We start from the raw sequence: 16,596 nt of genomic DNA on the forward strand, positions 1-16,596 counted from the left end.
ATTTAGAAGGAGTTCGTGGATTGATAAGGAGCAAGTTAATTGTATGAGGTGCCGTAAGGGACATTATTACTAAAACGCTCTCACACACACAACTGAAATGCTCTCACACACACTAGTGAAATTTTAGCTCTCACACACACTACTGAAACGCTCTCACACACACTACTGAAATGCTCTCACACACACTACTGAAACGCTCTCACACACACTACTGAAACGCTCTCACACACACTACTGAAATGCTCTCACACACACTACTGAAACGCTCTCACACACACTACTGAAATGCTCTCACACACACTACTGAAACGCTCTCACACACACAACTGAAATGCTCTCACACACACTAGTGAAATTTTAGCTCTCACACACACTACTGAAACGCTCTCACACACACTACTGAAACGCTCTCACACACACTACTGAAATTTTAGCTCTCACACACACTACTAAAACGCTCTCACACACACAACTGAAACGCTCTCACACACACTAGTGAAATTTTAGCTCTCACACACACTACTGAAACGCTCTCACACACACTACTGAAATGCTCTCACACACACTACTGAAACGCTCTCACACACACTACTGAAATGCTCTCACACACACTACTGAAACGCTCTCACACACACTACTGAAACGCTCTCACACACACTACTGAAATGCTCTCACACACACTACTGAAACGCTCTCACACACACTACTGAAATGCTCTCACACACACTACTGAAACGCTCTCACACACACAACTGAAATGCTCTCACACACACTAGTGAAATTTTAGCTCTCACACACACTACTGAAACGCTCTCACACACACTACTGAAATGCTCTCACACACACTACTGAAACGCTCTCACACACACTACTGAAATTTTAGCTCTCACACACACTACTAAAACGCTCTCACACACACAACTGAAATGCTCTCACACACACTAGTGAAATTTTACCTCTCACACACACTACTGAAACGCTCTCACACACACTACTGAAACGCTCTCACACACACTACTGAAACGCTCTCACACACACTACTGAAATGCTCTCACACACACTACTGAAACGCTCTCACACACACTACTGAAATTTTACCTCTCACACACACTACTGAAACGCTCTCACACACACTACTGAAATTTTACCTCTCACACACACTACTGAAACGCTCTCACACACACTACTGAAATTTTAGCTCTCACACACACTACTAAAACGCTCTCACACACACAACTGAAATGCTCTCACACACACTAGTGAAATTTTACCTCTCACACAAACTACTGAAACGCTCTCACACACACTACTGAAACGCTCTCACACACACTACTGAAACGCTCTCACACACACTACTGAAATTTTAGCTCTCACACACACTACTAAAACGCTCTCACACACACAACTGAAATGCTCTCACACACACTAGTGAAATTTTACCTCTCACACACACTACTGAAACGCTCTCACACACACTACTGAAACGCTCTCACACACACTACTGAAACGCTCTCACACACACTACTGAAATGCTCTCACACACACTACTGAAACGCTCTCACACACACTACTGAACTTTTACCTCTCACACACACTACTGAAACGCTCTCACACACACTACTGAAATTTTACCTCTCACACACACTACTGAAACGCTCTCACACACACTACTGAAATTTTACCTCTCACACACACTACTGAAACGCTCTCACACACACTACTGAAATGCTCTCTCACACACTACTGAAACGCTCTCACACACACTACTGAAACGCTCTCACACACACTACTGAAATGCTCTCACACACACTACTGAAATTTTACCTCTCACACACACTACTGAAACGCTCTCACACACACTACTGAAACGCTCTCACACACACTACTGAAAATCCAAGGCATTTCAGTTGAACAGGAAGGCATTTCAGTTAAACAGGAAGGCGTTTCAGTTGAACAGGAAGGCATTTCAGTTAAACAGGAAGGCGTTTCAGTTGAACAGGAAGGCATTTCAGTTAAACAGGAAGGCGTTTCAGTTAAACAGGAAGGCGTTTCAGTTAAACAGGAAGGCATTTCAGTTGAACAGGAAGGAGTTTTAGATGAACAGGAAGTTGTGTCCAGACCAGGAAAGTGAAGGAAAAAGTGGTACACTTCAAACCACTACACAGATGTCTACTCAGCAACCTGCTAGTAGCCTAAGTGAAGCAGCCGCATTACTCAACAGTATATTATCCTCAGCAGAGACCATCAGAACTTTGTCAAATGCCACAGTCGTGGGGCAGCAACCTGTTGCAAGTACCAGTGTGGATGGACTGGATAGTCACTTAACATCCCTCTTTCCCTCACGTCAACGTAGCAGCTTGCCCATGCCAGCGACATCTACAGTCAGGAGAGAATGTGCACCTGCACCATGTTATCAAACTCGGCAATGCTTCGGCAGCTGGACATCAGGCACCAGAAGAAAAAGGTAGTTACAAAGTTTAATGAGTTTGTATTCACTTGCCTGAAATGGGGCCATATGTAATAGTCTGATATTTAATAATATACTGCAGGGCTCGCAAAATCGCTAGCCCGACGTCCTGGGGCTAGCGATTTTTCCAGGCTACCAAAATCTATCTCTGTCCTGCCCGTCGGGCTATCGTAGGAAGGAAAAATATATGTCTATGCTTTTGCATTCTTTCGGAAATGTAGCTGGGTAATTATGTCATTGGCATCGGTGAGCCACTGTCAATATGTGACATATTGAAATCGCGTTTGAATTTGCGCTTGTTTTTTGCTTTCACTTTGCAGTTATGTGTTATGCAACTGTGTATAGAGAGCGACAGTACTGACTGGTGAGTGATGATAATTTGCGCACCAATTCCTCTGACATCGTCTTATCAATCGTTAGCTTACTATGCAAACATGACAAGTGAAATCTCCCGCAGCTTAAACATGTGAGAGGTTGATTGCGCAGAGAATCGCTGAGCGTTATGTGTGTGTGTGTGTGTGTGTGTGTGTGTGTGTGTGTGTGTGTGTGTGTGTGTGTAAAAGCAGCAGGATTTATATTTTAGTTCTGCTGAGCCAAATAAGACAGGTCAGGGTGAAGAAGTGACAGCCAAAGAAAAACTTACCACAAAACGGAAAAGTTATGACAAATCAGACTATAAGGCAAAAAGAAAGTGCAGCTTTATGGTTTCATGGACAAAATAATTTCTGTGGCTGCAATGACGAGCTAAATAACCAGGGCTGCACATAAGTGGTCCGCAGGTGCGCATTCGCTGTCAAAACAAAAGACACGCACAAGATAAGAAGTTGCAACGCGTGTTTGCGTACATAGGATTTTCTGGAGGAGGACAGACATTTGTTTAGAACTCTTAAAGATGTCGAAGAAGCTCCTTTAAGCAATTACTTTGGTTTTCCTCCACCTCCAAAGAAATGTCAGAAGGAGTCCGAACCACAAAAGAAGCACGTATTCTCGGAAAAGTATAAAAAAAAGTATATAAAATTAACCCTTATGTTTGCCTAACTACAACAATTTTGTCTATGAAAGCATTCTGTGTAGGGGTTTGGATAGTGTTCTGCTGTCTGCATCTCAGTATTATTAGTTATCACTTGCTGTTGTTTATGGTATCTAATATTTATATTTCAGAGCTATGGCCCAGCAGCATGACCATTTCAACAAAGATGTTATACTACTTCCAACTCCATCATGGGGAGTAGTGTGCAAACAAGGTTCGAAATTATGGTTACACAAACATGGGCACATCCTCAGTGCTTTTGAATTCCAGAAGACCTGGGACAACCAAACTGTCGTGAAACACCTCAAGGAAAGCTTTGGTGAACGCCTTCCAGAGGATGTCAGGTAAAATACTATTGTTTATTGTTACTGTGTGTATTCATGTAATGACTTGTACTTAAAGATAATATACCAAAGTAAAGAAGTTTAAAATATCATTCATCATTATAAAAACATATGACTATACCAGTAGAATTTAAGTCATAAAAGCATACACACAAACAGAACAATATATAATAAAATATTTAACTAATACTTAAAATATTTAACTAATTAGCAATTGCTGTTGTCCCTATTTATTTTTTGTAGCCTCGAGTTTCTAATGGCTTGTGGCAATAAGCTGGTGTCTCCAAAGCTCCAAGTTGGTCAGGAGCTGAATGGGATGCTGATCCTAAAGGTTTTTAAAACCAAAGCCCTCTATGTAAGGCCATCAAGGACACTTTTAGTAAGTTACTAAAAGAATGAAAAGTAATCATGATTTGGGAAAAAACATGTCAACAATTGGGCTTCTAACAAAATAGAATATATTTATTTAAAACAAGTGTTTGGGAGCAATCAATATGGATATTTCTTATTTTAATCTTTTTAAGATAAGCTATAATTACTTGCTTTTGATATATGTTTTTGGTCTTTTTCTGTTGAAGAGTGAATCAGATGAAGACAAAGATCCTTCCCACATCAGCTCCAAATCAGCATTAAGCAGTTGTGCAACTGATAAGGACAGTGACAATGATTGTTTTGAAGTTGATAGTTCAAAAATCCAACAAGACATGAGCAGCCAAGTCACTACAAGGTTAAGAAGTCATGTTAAAGGTGATAACCCTGGCACTAGCAGTGATGAAGAAGATGATACTGGGACTAGGGCTGGGCGATATGACCCAAAATTCATATCTCGATATTTTTTAGCTGGATGGCGATATAAGATATATATCTCGATATATCTTTTTTTAAAGCCATAAAGTAAGAACAAAAAGAGAGTTCTTAGTCAAAGCTGTGTCCCAGATGTCACACAGGCACTTTTATTAACATAGAGCAGATGTACATAAAATTTACTCAAAAATAAATTAAGAGCATTTATTAAATAATAATGCTCCATAAATAAAAGAAAACAATGTTGTTTTTGTGCATAACAAAAAGCTCACAAATGTGCAGTCAAAATGTAAAGTAAAAGACGAGCACTATAACAAAGACAGATTTCACAGCTGCTCTGTTCCCAACTTGTACTGCGTGACTGACAGCCTGGAGTTTGTAATCCGCTTCGCAACCACGTCTCTTAACAGGTGCCATTTATAGTCCTTATACACAGTAAGGTAATATTACGTTGAAGCACAGTACGTATCACTCCGCGAGGCTCAGCCGTAATGCTCCGACAATCCATCAAGCGGTGCAGCTCCGTAGCTTACCAAAGTCGTACTAAAACATTTTTTGACAGATTGCTGAGCGCCGTGTTCCACATAAAATCGGTTCGCGGCCATCAAGCACAACCAGAATTCATACATAAGGCGCGCTGTCAACTTTTGAGAAAATGAAAGGATTTTAGTCCGTGCAGCACCTCTGGGCTGCATGGCGTTAGCGTGGTTAGCTCGTTAGCGTGGTTAGCTAGCTAACACGTTGACGCCGTCCAGCCCCACGCACGGGGCGATGCGCAGTAACTCGTTAACGGAGATTTGCCGTGTCCATCTTGTCGCTTCCTGCAGGTGAAGCGATGGGGGAGGAGGGGGAGTTGTGTTCAGTGAAGGAGAGGCGAGGCCGAGTAACGTTGCATAAAGACGAAAGTGGACGAAAGAAAGGCAAACTTGCGGCTCCGCAAGTATAATTATAACGTAACATAGACTATATCGATATAAAGGATATGGTCACATCTTATATCTCGTATAAAAATATATCGATATTTTTTAAAAACTCGATATATCGCCCAGCTCTAACTGGGACCAACTGTATTCGAAGGAGTGTTGGTAAAAGGCAACGAGCAAAGCAAGGAAGTGATGGGAACAGCATTTGTGATGAAGGCTACATGGCAAGAAGTGATGACAAACCTAGCACAAGCAGTCACAGCAGAGATTTCAATGCAAGAAGTGAAGACATCCCTGCCATGAGCGTTAATGATGAAGATTATTCTTCATATTTAACTCTCGTGGCATCGCTTTCTGGCGATTCTTCAGATGATGAGGATTTAAATCAAGCTATAATTGCGAGCTTGGAGAATCAGATGTGAGTAACAAACATACAGAATTTGAGTTTGAGACATAATTTGGGCTTTCCAGAATTGTCAAATCAATATAAACCTTTAAAGCTTTAACTCTCTATGATCAGTGTGACACATATTCTCAAATTCTGTAACATGACTACATGGCTGATATATTTTATTTTCTGTTTTATTTTCTTTTTTTAGTGCAGAAAAAGTCCCTGTTCAAGAGATACTGCTGGAACTATCAAGCAAAATTAGCACAAAACAGCAGTGCAAATTTAATATAAATCGCTCTGCTGTGTGGGAGGGAGCCTTGCGTGGTTTTCAAAGGCTATCTTATGATCCCAACTTGATGATCTGTGTGAAATTCTCAGATGATATGGGGAAAAATGAGGAAGGGGTTGATTTAGGTGGGCCAAGGAGGGAATTCTTGAGACTATTGATGGACACCATTGCCAGGTCAGCCATGTTTGAGGGGAAAGAAAACTGCAAGAACTTGGCTCTTGACAGTACTGGTAATTACCTATTTTTCTAAGATTAATAGTGGGAACTGTTTAACTGATATTTATTTTTACAGGCAACATTACTGACAATTTTGCTTTTCCTTTTATTCTGTTGCTTTGCAGCTCTCAGAGGGGACTGGTACTACATCTCTGGGAGAGCCATTGCAGTGAGCTTGGTACATGGTGGTCCACCACCTAACTTTCTGTCACCAACAGTATTTTCCCTTCTGGTTGGAAATTCAGCAAATCCAGCCCTGGAAGACATAGCTGACCTGGAACTCTTTGAAAAAGTCCGAAAGGTCTCTATATGTTTATTTTATAAATCTTATAGTGAATTGAAAATAGTTTGTGTTCCAGTTTTCTTTTGTAGGGAATGTTTATCCGGATCAGTCTGGCCATTGCTGAATGCCAAGTTTTTATATTTTGCTGCTATATTAAACTAAGATTCAGTAGATAAGGGTAGACGAAAGAGTATATTTTATCATTTTTTAAGCACATTGTAAACATATTAAAAAAATATGTGTAGTCATTTGACTTCCAATGTACGCGCGGGCATATTGTGATTGTGTAGACCACTGGTGGCTGGGTTCCTTCTAATAGGTTATAAGACTACTGAGTAACTTCCATAACAAGCCCTTCCTCTGCTCTTTGTGATGCTAGATATCTCAAAGTACAACCCTTGAGGACCTTGAAAAGTCAAAAGAACCTCTGCTTGATTACTTGGCCAATGCAGGATGCCTGAGACCTATGCGTTCACTAAGAGACAGGGATCTGCTGGTACATGATATTGTCATGTTTCAGGTCATCCACAGGGTTCAAGGTCCATTTCAAAGGTATTTTGGTATTCTGTGTTTTTCAGATTAATTAAAATGTGATAAAAATCTTACCTATTAATCAAAATGGCCAGTTAATAACCTAGTATAACTGATTGTGCCAAATTGATAATATACAATTAACTTAGAAGCATGAAATTGCAGAATTATTGAATAAAATTTCTTTGTGCTGTTTATCCAGATTTTGTGAAGGTCTGAAAACTCTTGGGGTTCTCGAGAAAATGAGGAGGCATCCAGACAGTTTTCGCCCTCTGTTCTGCTATGAGCCACATATGCTGACTGCTGACCAGGTGGATGATCTTTTCAACATTCATCTATCTCCAGAAGGAAGCAACAGAAGAGCTGCTGAGGAGACAGTTGTTACCTTCTGGAGAGACTATCTCCAAGATGCAGAAGGTAATTGTCACTTTAGTGCACAATAAATAGATGTAACGATTTATAGGTTAGCATTTCTGAAATCTTTATTTTAAATAACATATTCATATAACAATAACACCACATTACCCTCTTGGTTGTAGTAACATTTTTACATAGTTCTTTGAGACTATTGAAAGATGAAAAGCATGCTCTATAGTCATTGCAATAACAGTCATTAAGATTCTTGCTTTAGATTTGTACTCACTGACAATTTATGTTGGCCAAATGAAATAACCTTTTAACACTTTTTTCCTTCTCTGTTTTATGCAGAAGAAGAAGGACCTTCCAAATTACAGAAGATATTGGCCTTTGCAACTGGAGCAACTGCGGTGCCACCTATTGGCTTTTCTCCAGCACCCTCGATTGAGTTCATTCATAGAGGAGACGATGACTTCTCTTCTACACCAATTTTCCCTCTTGCCAACACGTGTGTTAAATGCATTAGGCTGCCACTGCATGTTTCATACCAGCTGTTCAAGGAGAAGTTTGATTTTGCATTAGGTAACACTTACGGCTTTGGCAGGGTATGAACACATTATGCTGGAGGAGTTTGCGTGTTTCTCTTTTGTATTGGTCTCTCTTTTGATTCAAAGTGAGTATTGAGTATTAACTTGTTAAGGTTTTAATATTTCCAAATTTACCTGCTTCAGTCAAATTGATGTTTTAAGACATCAATTTGACAAGAAGTGATTGTTCTTCAGGATTCATACAGGTAGATACCAATTGTTTAACAGCACGTCAGAAGTTAATTTAGATTGTTGAGTTTGAATATACAAAATTTGTGTCACTTTACTCATTTCATGTGTATGTCCATCGGTTTTTGATTTGGTTGTCTTTGTGTCTGTTTATTCTTCTGCCTGTGTCAGTTTCTGTTTGACAACAGAGCTGTCATTTTATCATTTTAAAGAAAATGGTTTCAGTATGTTAGTTTCGATCACATATGTTTTCTGAAATGTTTTTTTTATATATCTTTTTTTTATTTTTTGCAAAATATTTTATTTAATGTAGAAGGTGTAAAAGTGAAGAAAACACATCTATTCCATGATTTCCATCATTTTCTAATGGATTCACTTGTTGAATTATGTTCATTGCAGTCTCATTTATGTTGATGTCAATAGCTGGAATATTGACATTATTGTTTGTTTGAAGTTCTGGTAATGGCCCTTCTTCATCAACGCCATAATAGTTATCAACATGAAAAATGTCATTTATAAACGACAGGATTCCCACATTGTTTGTGACACCTGTATGCCACAGCTGAAGAGGGGTCTGTCCTCCTTGTGTAGAGAGACCATGGTTGTTCCACTGATTGACAAATTCTGTTAATGCTCTTTCAATCCTTGGCAAATAAACATAATGCAGACAAAAAAGATGTAGCTCATTCAGTGAATCCAACATACCCTGTTCTTCCATAAAGTTAAAGATATTTATAAAGTGTCTTGATACAACTCTGTTGAGTTCTGCCCACAGTCTTTCAATTCTTTGGTTATGTACTGAAACACCTGTAATAACACTGCCTACTCCTCTTCTCTGTAACATAAAACGAGCAACCTGTATATTTTCCATACCATGATCACACCTGACCCTTAAGGGAAAACCAAAGTTTTGTATTCCTTCCAAAAATAATGACAAGACACTTGAGGCTCTGTTATTGGATAAGCAACGTAAGTATATGATAGTTCGGCTGAAGCCATCAACACAGCCATGCAGGACCAAGCGCCATCTAATCAATTTGTGGTTGCCGTCAAAATGCCTGTTGAGAGATCAGAAAGCATTACTACAGTTCCACATGTTTGTTCATATTATTTAGTAGTGAATTCCTGACCCTGTACTTAAACAAAAACTAGAGGTTTCATTTTGTACATTTACTTCAACAACAGCACACCTCTGTCTCTCACACACACACACACACACACACGTGCACACACATACACACAGTGGCATAAAATGTCTTTTTCCACACTACGTTTACCTGGCACAATTGATGTTAGAGATTAAAATTGTGATGTAAAATAAAGGATTAAACAACTCAACAGTATATACATTAGACAACATCTAAATTGATGTACTATGAATCCCCCAAATATTTAACATACTTATATCAATTTCAGTTTTTTTGGTTATTGTTATTTTTTTATTATTATTATCTTATGCTGATCATATAGATTAACTTCAGTAATGTTTTGAATGAAGGACCATTAATTTTGATGTATTGTGTTAATACTTTTAAACACAAGGCCTGATCATTTGTTTCAAACCAGTGAACTTACCATAAGTGGTTGGGGGCCTGAACACTATAGATCCTTCGCCTTATCGCATGACGACGTCTAAATGCACGTCCAATAGGATCCACTTCCTGTAGACTTTGTCTGACCCTCCAACGTTGAACTCTTAAGCCACGAGATCTCAGACTTCCAAGAATGTATACTTCCCCTGCATTTGGAGTGTTCTGTGTGTGAGCTTGTCTCTGAGACAGGCAGAGTGTGAGAAGGTTGGCATTTTGCCCTTGGCTGATAACATGCCATCATGAGATTTTGTGTGCAGTTGCACCTGGAATTGAAAGTGTAGAAAAACACCTGTTTATAGCAGATTTGAAAGTGTGAGTTTTTCTCGGCTTTAAAAATAACAATACTATATGTTAATAAGCTTATTAGAATAAAAAAGTGAAATGCAGTATAGATAGAAGAATGAGAGAGAGCGAAGAAAGAAAGAAGAATGTTCAGAATAGTGTATTTACTGATGTGCTATGAGCCATTATATTGTCAGCTGAAGTCCTAATAGACGTTTGTTTTTTTTTTCTCAAATGAGAAAAAAATGCATGTGCATAGTATATTGCAAATAGAAATACAAAGTCTAATGTTAGATGCTGCTGCTCTTGGACCGACTCTCACAGGGTATGAAGCTCTACTGAGATGACTGGAACAGTGCAGTGAAGTAATTGCAGTCTTTACACAATAGGCCATTTTCACAGTAGATATTTTGACATGTTATAGCTGGAAAAATACAGGTGTAGCTATTAACATTAAAATGTCTGCAATCCATTCAGCTATGCTGGTTGAAAGGCCTTGGTTATTCAGCAGGCTTGGTGGGACACACACATGGCACAGGGCCATTATTAATGTTAGGTACTCCTGTGCTTTTCCTGTTATAAAGAATTAAAAATGTCAGTTCATGCAGGTGTTCAGCAGATGCAGTTCCTTTTTTTGGGTGAATCGGGAACAATTTGGACTACAGATCTCTACTTAAAAATGGCCCAAGGAAACTTACAGTATCCTGTTGGTATGTCATGTTGGCCCAGTTTATTTATTATCTATTTGTTTTTTTGCAAATACTATTCTTGCACTTACCAAATGTTATCGTTTCTTTATATTAGATGTGGTGTTTATAAAGAATTATTGAATGTCAGTAAAATCTTACTTAAAAGAAACTGCAAATTAAATGTTTTAAAGTATTTTAATGTTACTAAATAACGACAATATATATTTTTCCCCTGCCAAGATCTCAAATATCTGCTCCAATGTTAATGGGTTAATTCAACACAATACTATATTTAGATATATATATATATTATGCTTATTGTTGGGAGATTTATTTGGTTTGATTTAGTGTGGCCCAATTCTAGAGGTTTCTGCTCTTGACACTTGTACTGAAAGACCAAAAATATATTTAACAACTTTTTATGTGGTTTTATGTACCAACATAAAGAAGTGTGGAGCTAGTTAACACTTCACTGCCAGTGTTGCCAACTCCTCAGTAAGGAAAATCGCTATTGGTTGTCCTAAAAGTCGCTGGAAGTCGCTAAATGACGTCATTGCTTAATTTGCATAATTGGTCATGCTAATTAAATTCCAAGATGGCGGCGCGTGAACAACGCGAGGCTCAGTGTCTCTCCAGAATCTGCTATTTAGCGGTTTTTTATCTACTTTTAACCGGATTATTCGTCCAGAATTGCTGTGCGTTCCTGACCTACAGCAGACAAGAGCTTCTGGACATCTGGACTCATAACTCCAACAGTTTTATCGCCGATCTCCGACTCATCCCAGAGATCTCCAGAACACCGGAGGCTGCCCACTCTACCCGGCCGGGCGGAAGTGCACGCAGACGGCGCCGAGATCGTAAACAAAGGCGAGGTAGGCACGGAGGGCTACGGGCTAAGCTAAAGCTAACACCACACCGGCTGCCTTTACCCAGTATTTTCCTCGCCAATGTCCGTTCTCTGGCAAACAAAATGGATGAGATACGGCTCTCCATCACTAACAACAGACGGATTATGGACTCAAATGTCATGTTTTTCACCGAAACATGGTTGAACAACAGCTGCCCGGACAATGCTATCGAGTTAGCAGGACGCCACACACACCGAGCCGACAGGCTAGCAGATGACTCCGGCAAGACCAGAGGTGGAGGTTTGTGCATTTATATTAACAATGCTTGGTGCATGAACTCCACTACTACTGAGAGTCACTGCTCACCTAATGCGGAGTTTTTAATGGTCAAATGCAGACCTTATTATCTCCCCAGAGAACTCACTTCGATCATACTCACTGCCATGTATATACCCCCCGACACTAATGCTAGGTTGGCCATGAAAGAACTTTCTGCAGCCATTAACAAACACCAGAATAAACACCCCGAGGCTGCTTTTATTGTTGCTGGCGACTTCAACCACACCAACTTAAAGACAGTCCTCCCCAGATTCCACCAACATGTCTCCTGCCACACCAGAGGAGACAAGACTTTAGACCATGTGTATTCCAACCTGGCTGGAGCCTACAAAGCCACACCCCTCCCCCACATTGGACAATCGGACCATCTCTCCCTGTTCCTTACACCTAGGTATTCACCACTCATCCAACGTGTGAAACCTGCTGTGAGGACAATTAAAGTGTGGCCAGAGGGGACAGACGCAGTGCTCCAGGACAGATTTAAAAACACAGACTGGAATATGTTCACCCACACAGACCTGGACCAGTACGCCTCATCTGTACTGGATTACATCTCCGAAACCACAGACAGTGTCACCACCCAGAAACGGATCACCATGTACCCCAACCAGAAGCCTTGGATGAACCGGGATGTTCGTCTCCTCCTGAAGGCCCGCAACACCGCCTTTAGGTCAGGAGATGCACACGCCTACAGTACAGCCAGGGCTAATCTAAAGAAGGGCATCAAAAAAGCCAAACACCATTACAAAAAGAAGGTAGAAGAACACTTCTCCAACTCCAACCCCCGACGCATGTGGCAAGGACTCCAGACCATTACAGACTACAGGACCACCAAACCCTCCCCCGCATCCTCTGATGTCTCCTTCCTCAACGAGCTCAACAACTTTTATGCTCGTTTTGAGCGAGGGAACCCCACAACCACAACCAAAGCAGACGTGACGCCAGACCACCAACCTCTGACTCTCTCCCCCACCGATGTAGGAGCGGTGCTGAGCAGGATCAATGTCCACAAGGCTGCAGGTCCCGATGGCATCCCCGGGCGTGTTCTCAGAGCGTGTTCTGAGGAGCTTGCAGGAGTGCTGACAGACATATTCAACCTGTCCTTGGCCCACGCTGTGGTACCGGCCTGCTTCAAATCCACCTCCATCGTCCCAATACCCAAAAACTCCAACCCATCTTGCCTCAATGACTACCGCCCAGTAGCACTCACCCCCATCATCACTAAGTGCTTAGAGCAGCTGGTCCTAGCACACTTCAAATCGTGTCTCCCCCCCACCCTGGACCCCCACCAATTCGCATACCGCCAGAACAGGAGCACAGAGGATGCAGTCTCCATCGCACTGCACTCTGTCCTCTCACACCTGGACAACAACAACACCTACGCCAGAATGCTGTTTATAGACTTCAGTTCAGCATTCAATACAATCCACCCCTCACAACTCATCAGGAAACTGACAGACCTGGGCAACAGTTCCCTCATCTGCAAATGGTTACTGGACTTCCTGACCAACCGCCCCCAACATGTCCGGCTGGATAACCGCTGCTCATCTACCATCACAATGAACACCGGTGTACCACAAGGCTGTGTGATGAGCCCTTTCCTCTACTCCCTCTTCACCCACGACTGCAGACCTGCTGATGGTTCCAACACCATCATTAAGTTTGCAGATGACACCACGGTGATTGGCCTCATCAGTGACAACGATGAGGCCGCCTACAGGGAGGAGGTGGATCGTCTGGCTGAGTGGTGCGACACAAACAACCTGCTGCTTAACACCGAGAAGACCAAGGAGCTCATCGTGGACTACAGGAGGAATGCTGACCCACATCCACCCATCCACATTAAGGGGACGGCTGTGGAGCGTGTGAGCAGCTTCAAGTTCCTGGGAGTCCACATCTCCGAGGATCTCACCTGGACGACCAACTGCTCCAAGCTGGTCAAGAAGGCTCACCAGCGCCTCTTCTTCTTGAGGACTCTGAGGAAGAACCACCTGTCCTCAGACATCCTGGTGAACTTCTATCGCTGCACCATCGAGAGCATCCTGACCAACTGTATAACAGTCTGGTACGGGAACTGCTCTGCCTCGGACCGGAAGGCATTGCAGAGGGTCGTGAAAACTGCCCAGCGCATCGCCGGAGCACCACTTCCTGCCATAAAAGACATCTACAGGAAGCGGTGTCTGAAAAGGGCTGGGAAAATCATCAGAGACCCCAGTCACCCATCACATGGACTCTTCACCCTCCTGCCCTCTGGGAGGCGCTACAGGAGCCTCCGGACTAAGACCACCAGGTACCGGAACAGCTTCTTCCCCACAGCTGTCAGACTCCTGAACTCTGCCTCCTGACATCTGACCCACGTTAACTCATGGACTGAACATACACACACACACACAATGGACAACTGTACCCTCAAACACACAATAATAACATGGAGTGAACCACCACTCACAACCACTAGCACTTTATATAGCCTCTGTAGAAATTATCCACACCCTCACTTACCTTAACTGCACTACTGTATAGCCCTGTGTAAACAATCATTCTGTACATACGATAATTTTTAACCCTACAACTGTTTACAACTTGTATAGTTCCCATTTCTGTATAGCTGTATATCTCAGATTCCTGTAAAGTTATTTATTTCATATTCTGTATAGTTTTTCATATTTATATCCTGTCCATATCCTGTACATAGCTTGTACTCACTACAGCCTGTACATACTTATAGTTATAGAATATTCACAACATACTTCATACCGTGTACATTATAACATAATAGACCCATTTCTGTAATATACTTACATATCTATATTATTGCTAATATATATTGTAATATATCTATATCACTAAGCACTTCTGGATGGATGCAAACTGCATTTCGTTGCCCTGTACCTGTGCATGTGCAATGACAATAAAGTTGAATTCTATTCTATTCTATTCTATTCTAATCTAATTGTAACCTATGTTGTTGGAGAGAGAAATAACATCGTGGAAGAGACATAAAGTGAGTAAAAAACGTCCTAAATGCATTTAGAGTTTATTTAGAACTACAAATTAATTTCTTTTAGCAATTATTGTTTTTTTTTAATGTCACAATTCCAACCCTGCTCCTTTACCCGGGCTTGGACCGGCAAAAGTGACCCGAAACAGGCACTCTGGTGGAGTTAACTTGTGTGTGTGTTTATAAGTAGTTTTAAACCTTGTGATCCACAAAACAGCATAAGAGTAAAAGAACTGACTGCGTTACAGCACCCGCTGCTTGTTGAGAGTAAAAGCGATACGCGCTTTCATGTCTTTTTTAGCGACTTTTTTTTAGAAAAAAAGGGGTCTACAAAGTCGCTAAGTTGGCAACACTGTTCACTCCTCTCGAGTTCGATTCCTCAAACAATCGCGTCCCTCTCTAAAGCAACCACTATTGATCCAACTGTTTTGGGAGAGTAATCAGCAGGCCTCAATTTAGGAAGTCTTTTCCAGAATGCAGCTTTAGTGAAAACTCAGATATTCAGATATTCTGAATGTTTTCTAATAGAATTTTTTGCTGCATTGAGTTCACACATTGATATCCAATTATTAACACTATCCTTGCCATTGACAGATAACTCCAGCAAACATTTTTTTTTTTTATGTTATGCTGTAGTATTGAAATCAAAATGTTCTCCCCTTTCTTTTTCTATACACTTATCAGTCACTTTTAGGTTCCCCTTTCTAGTAGCAGGTTAATGTCCTTTCCCTCAGGACAGCCTTAATCTTTTATGGCATAGACTCAATAAGGTGCTGTAAATATTCCTGAGATATACTGGTCCATATTGGTGCGATAGTAACTAGAGATGGACCGATCCGATATTACGTATCGGTATCGGTCCGATACTGACGTAAATTACTGGATCGGATATCGGAGAGAAATAAAAAATGTAATCCGATCCATTAAATATCAAAAAAGCACCTCACAAAACTTGCGACACGGCGTAACTCGGCCCATAAACGTAGCACGTAGGAGCAGTGTGCTCACATGATAGAGCAGCTGTGTGTATTTGTAGCCTCGCTACCAAACCGGCATTTCATCTCAGAGGAAGTTATCCCAGAGAGAAGTAAAGCAAGTGTGTAAGTTCATCTCTGAATGTTTGTAAAGCATTCCCACGTTAAGCTAAACAACCGATATATGGAGCAGCTGCCTCTTCTCTCTCCTTCCCTCTCCTGCTGCTACTTCAGTCATGAAACTGATTAATGATGAGCTGATCGGCTTTTCTGCCGCAAGTCCGTCTCTCTTCTTTGTTTTTGGCCCACTTTGCACCAGAAAGAGGAAACCAGCGGCTGAACAACAGCAGCACGTTTAAGCTTGATAATCTGTTGTTAGAATTTATTTAATATTACATTCTAGACCAAGTCTATTAAGTCTAATATACCCCAGATCAAAACTCCAGACACCCAGAGGCCC

At 41.1% G+C, this 16,596-nt stretch overlaps 1 protein-coding gene and 1 long non-coding RNA gene across 2 annotated transcripts; both read left to right on the plus strand.

Moving 5' to 3' along the window:
* The first annotated feature begins 3,718 nt into the window (after positions 1-3,718).
* LOC143413620 (uncharacterized) lies at positions 3,719-4,810 on the plus strand. The gene is made up of 3 exons (XR_013094235.1): positions 3,719-3,841; positions 4,085-4,220; positions 4,420-4,810. It is a non-coding gene; the product is annotated as an uncharacterized LOC143413620 (long non-coding RNA).
* An 897-nt stretch (positions 4,811-5,707) lies between these two features.
* On the plus strand, positions 5,708-8,065 carry LOC101470920 (G2/M phase-specific E3 ubiquitin-protein ligase). The gene is made up of 5 exons (XM_076876891.1): positions 5,708-5,986; positions 6,168-6,478; positions 6,590-6,765; positions 7,481-7,695; positions 7,987-8,065. The coding sequence occupies exons 1-4, from the start codon at positions 5,790-5,792 to the stop codon at positions 7,487-7,489; spliced, it is 693 nt and encodes a 230-aa protein (XP_076733006.1). The 5' UTR covers positions 5,708-5,789; the 3' UTR covers positions 7,490-7,695; positions 7,987-8,065.
* Positions 8,066-16,596: the final 8,531 nt, after the last annotated feature.

This window comes from Maylandia zebra, linkage group LG2, assembly GCF_041146795.1.
Source record: "Maylandia zebra isolate NMK-2024a linkage group LG2, Mzebra_GT3a, whole genome shotgun sequence".
NCBI classification, from domain to species: Eukaryota; Metazoa; Chordata; class Actinopteri; order Cichliformes; family Cichlidae; genus Maylandia; species Maylandia zebra.

Excerpts from the sequence above, each read along its gene's own strand:
- LOC101470920 (XM_076876891.1), top strand. The coding sequence starts at position 5,790 with ATGGCAAGAAGTGATGACAAACCTAGCACAAGCAGTCACAGCAGAGAT. Across the intron at positions 5,987-6,167 it reads GCGAGCTTGGAGAATCAGAT|TGCAGAAAAAGTCCCTGTTC; the intron begins GTGAGTAACAAA and ends TTCTTTTTTTAG. Across the intron at positions 6,479-6,589 it reads CTTGGCTCTTGACAGTACTG|CTCTCAGAGGGGACTGGTAC; the intron begins GTAATTACCTAT and ends GTTGCTTTGCAG.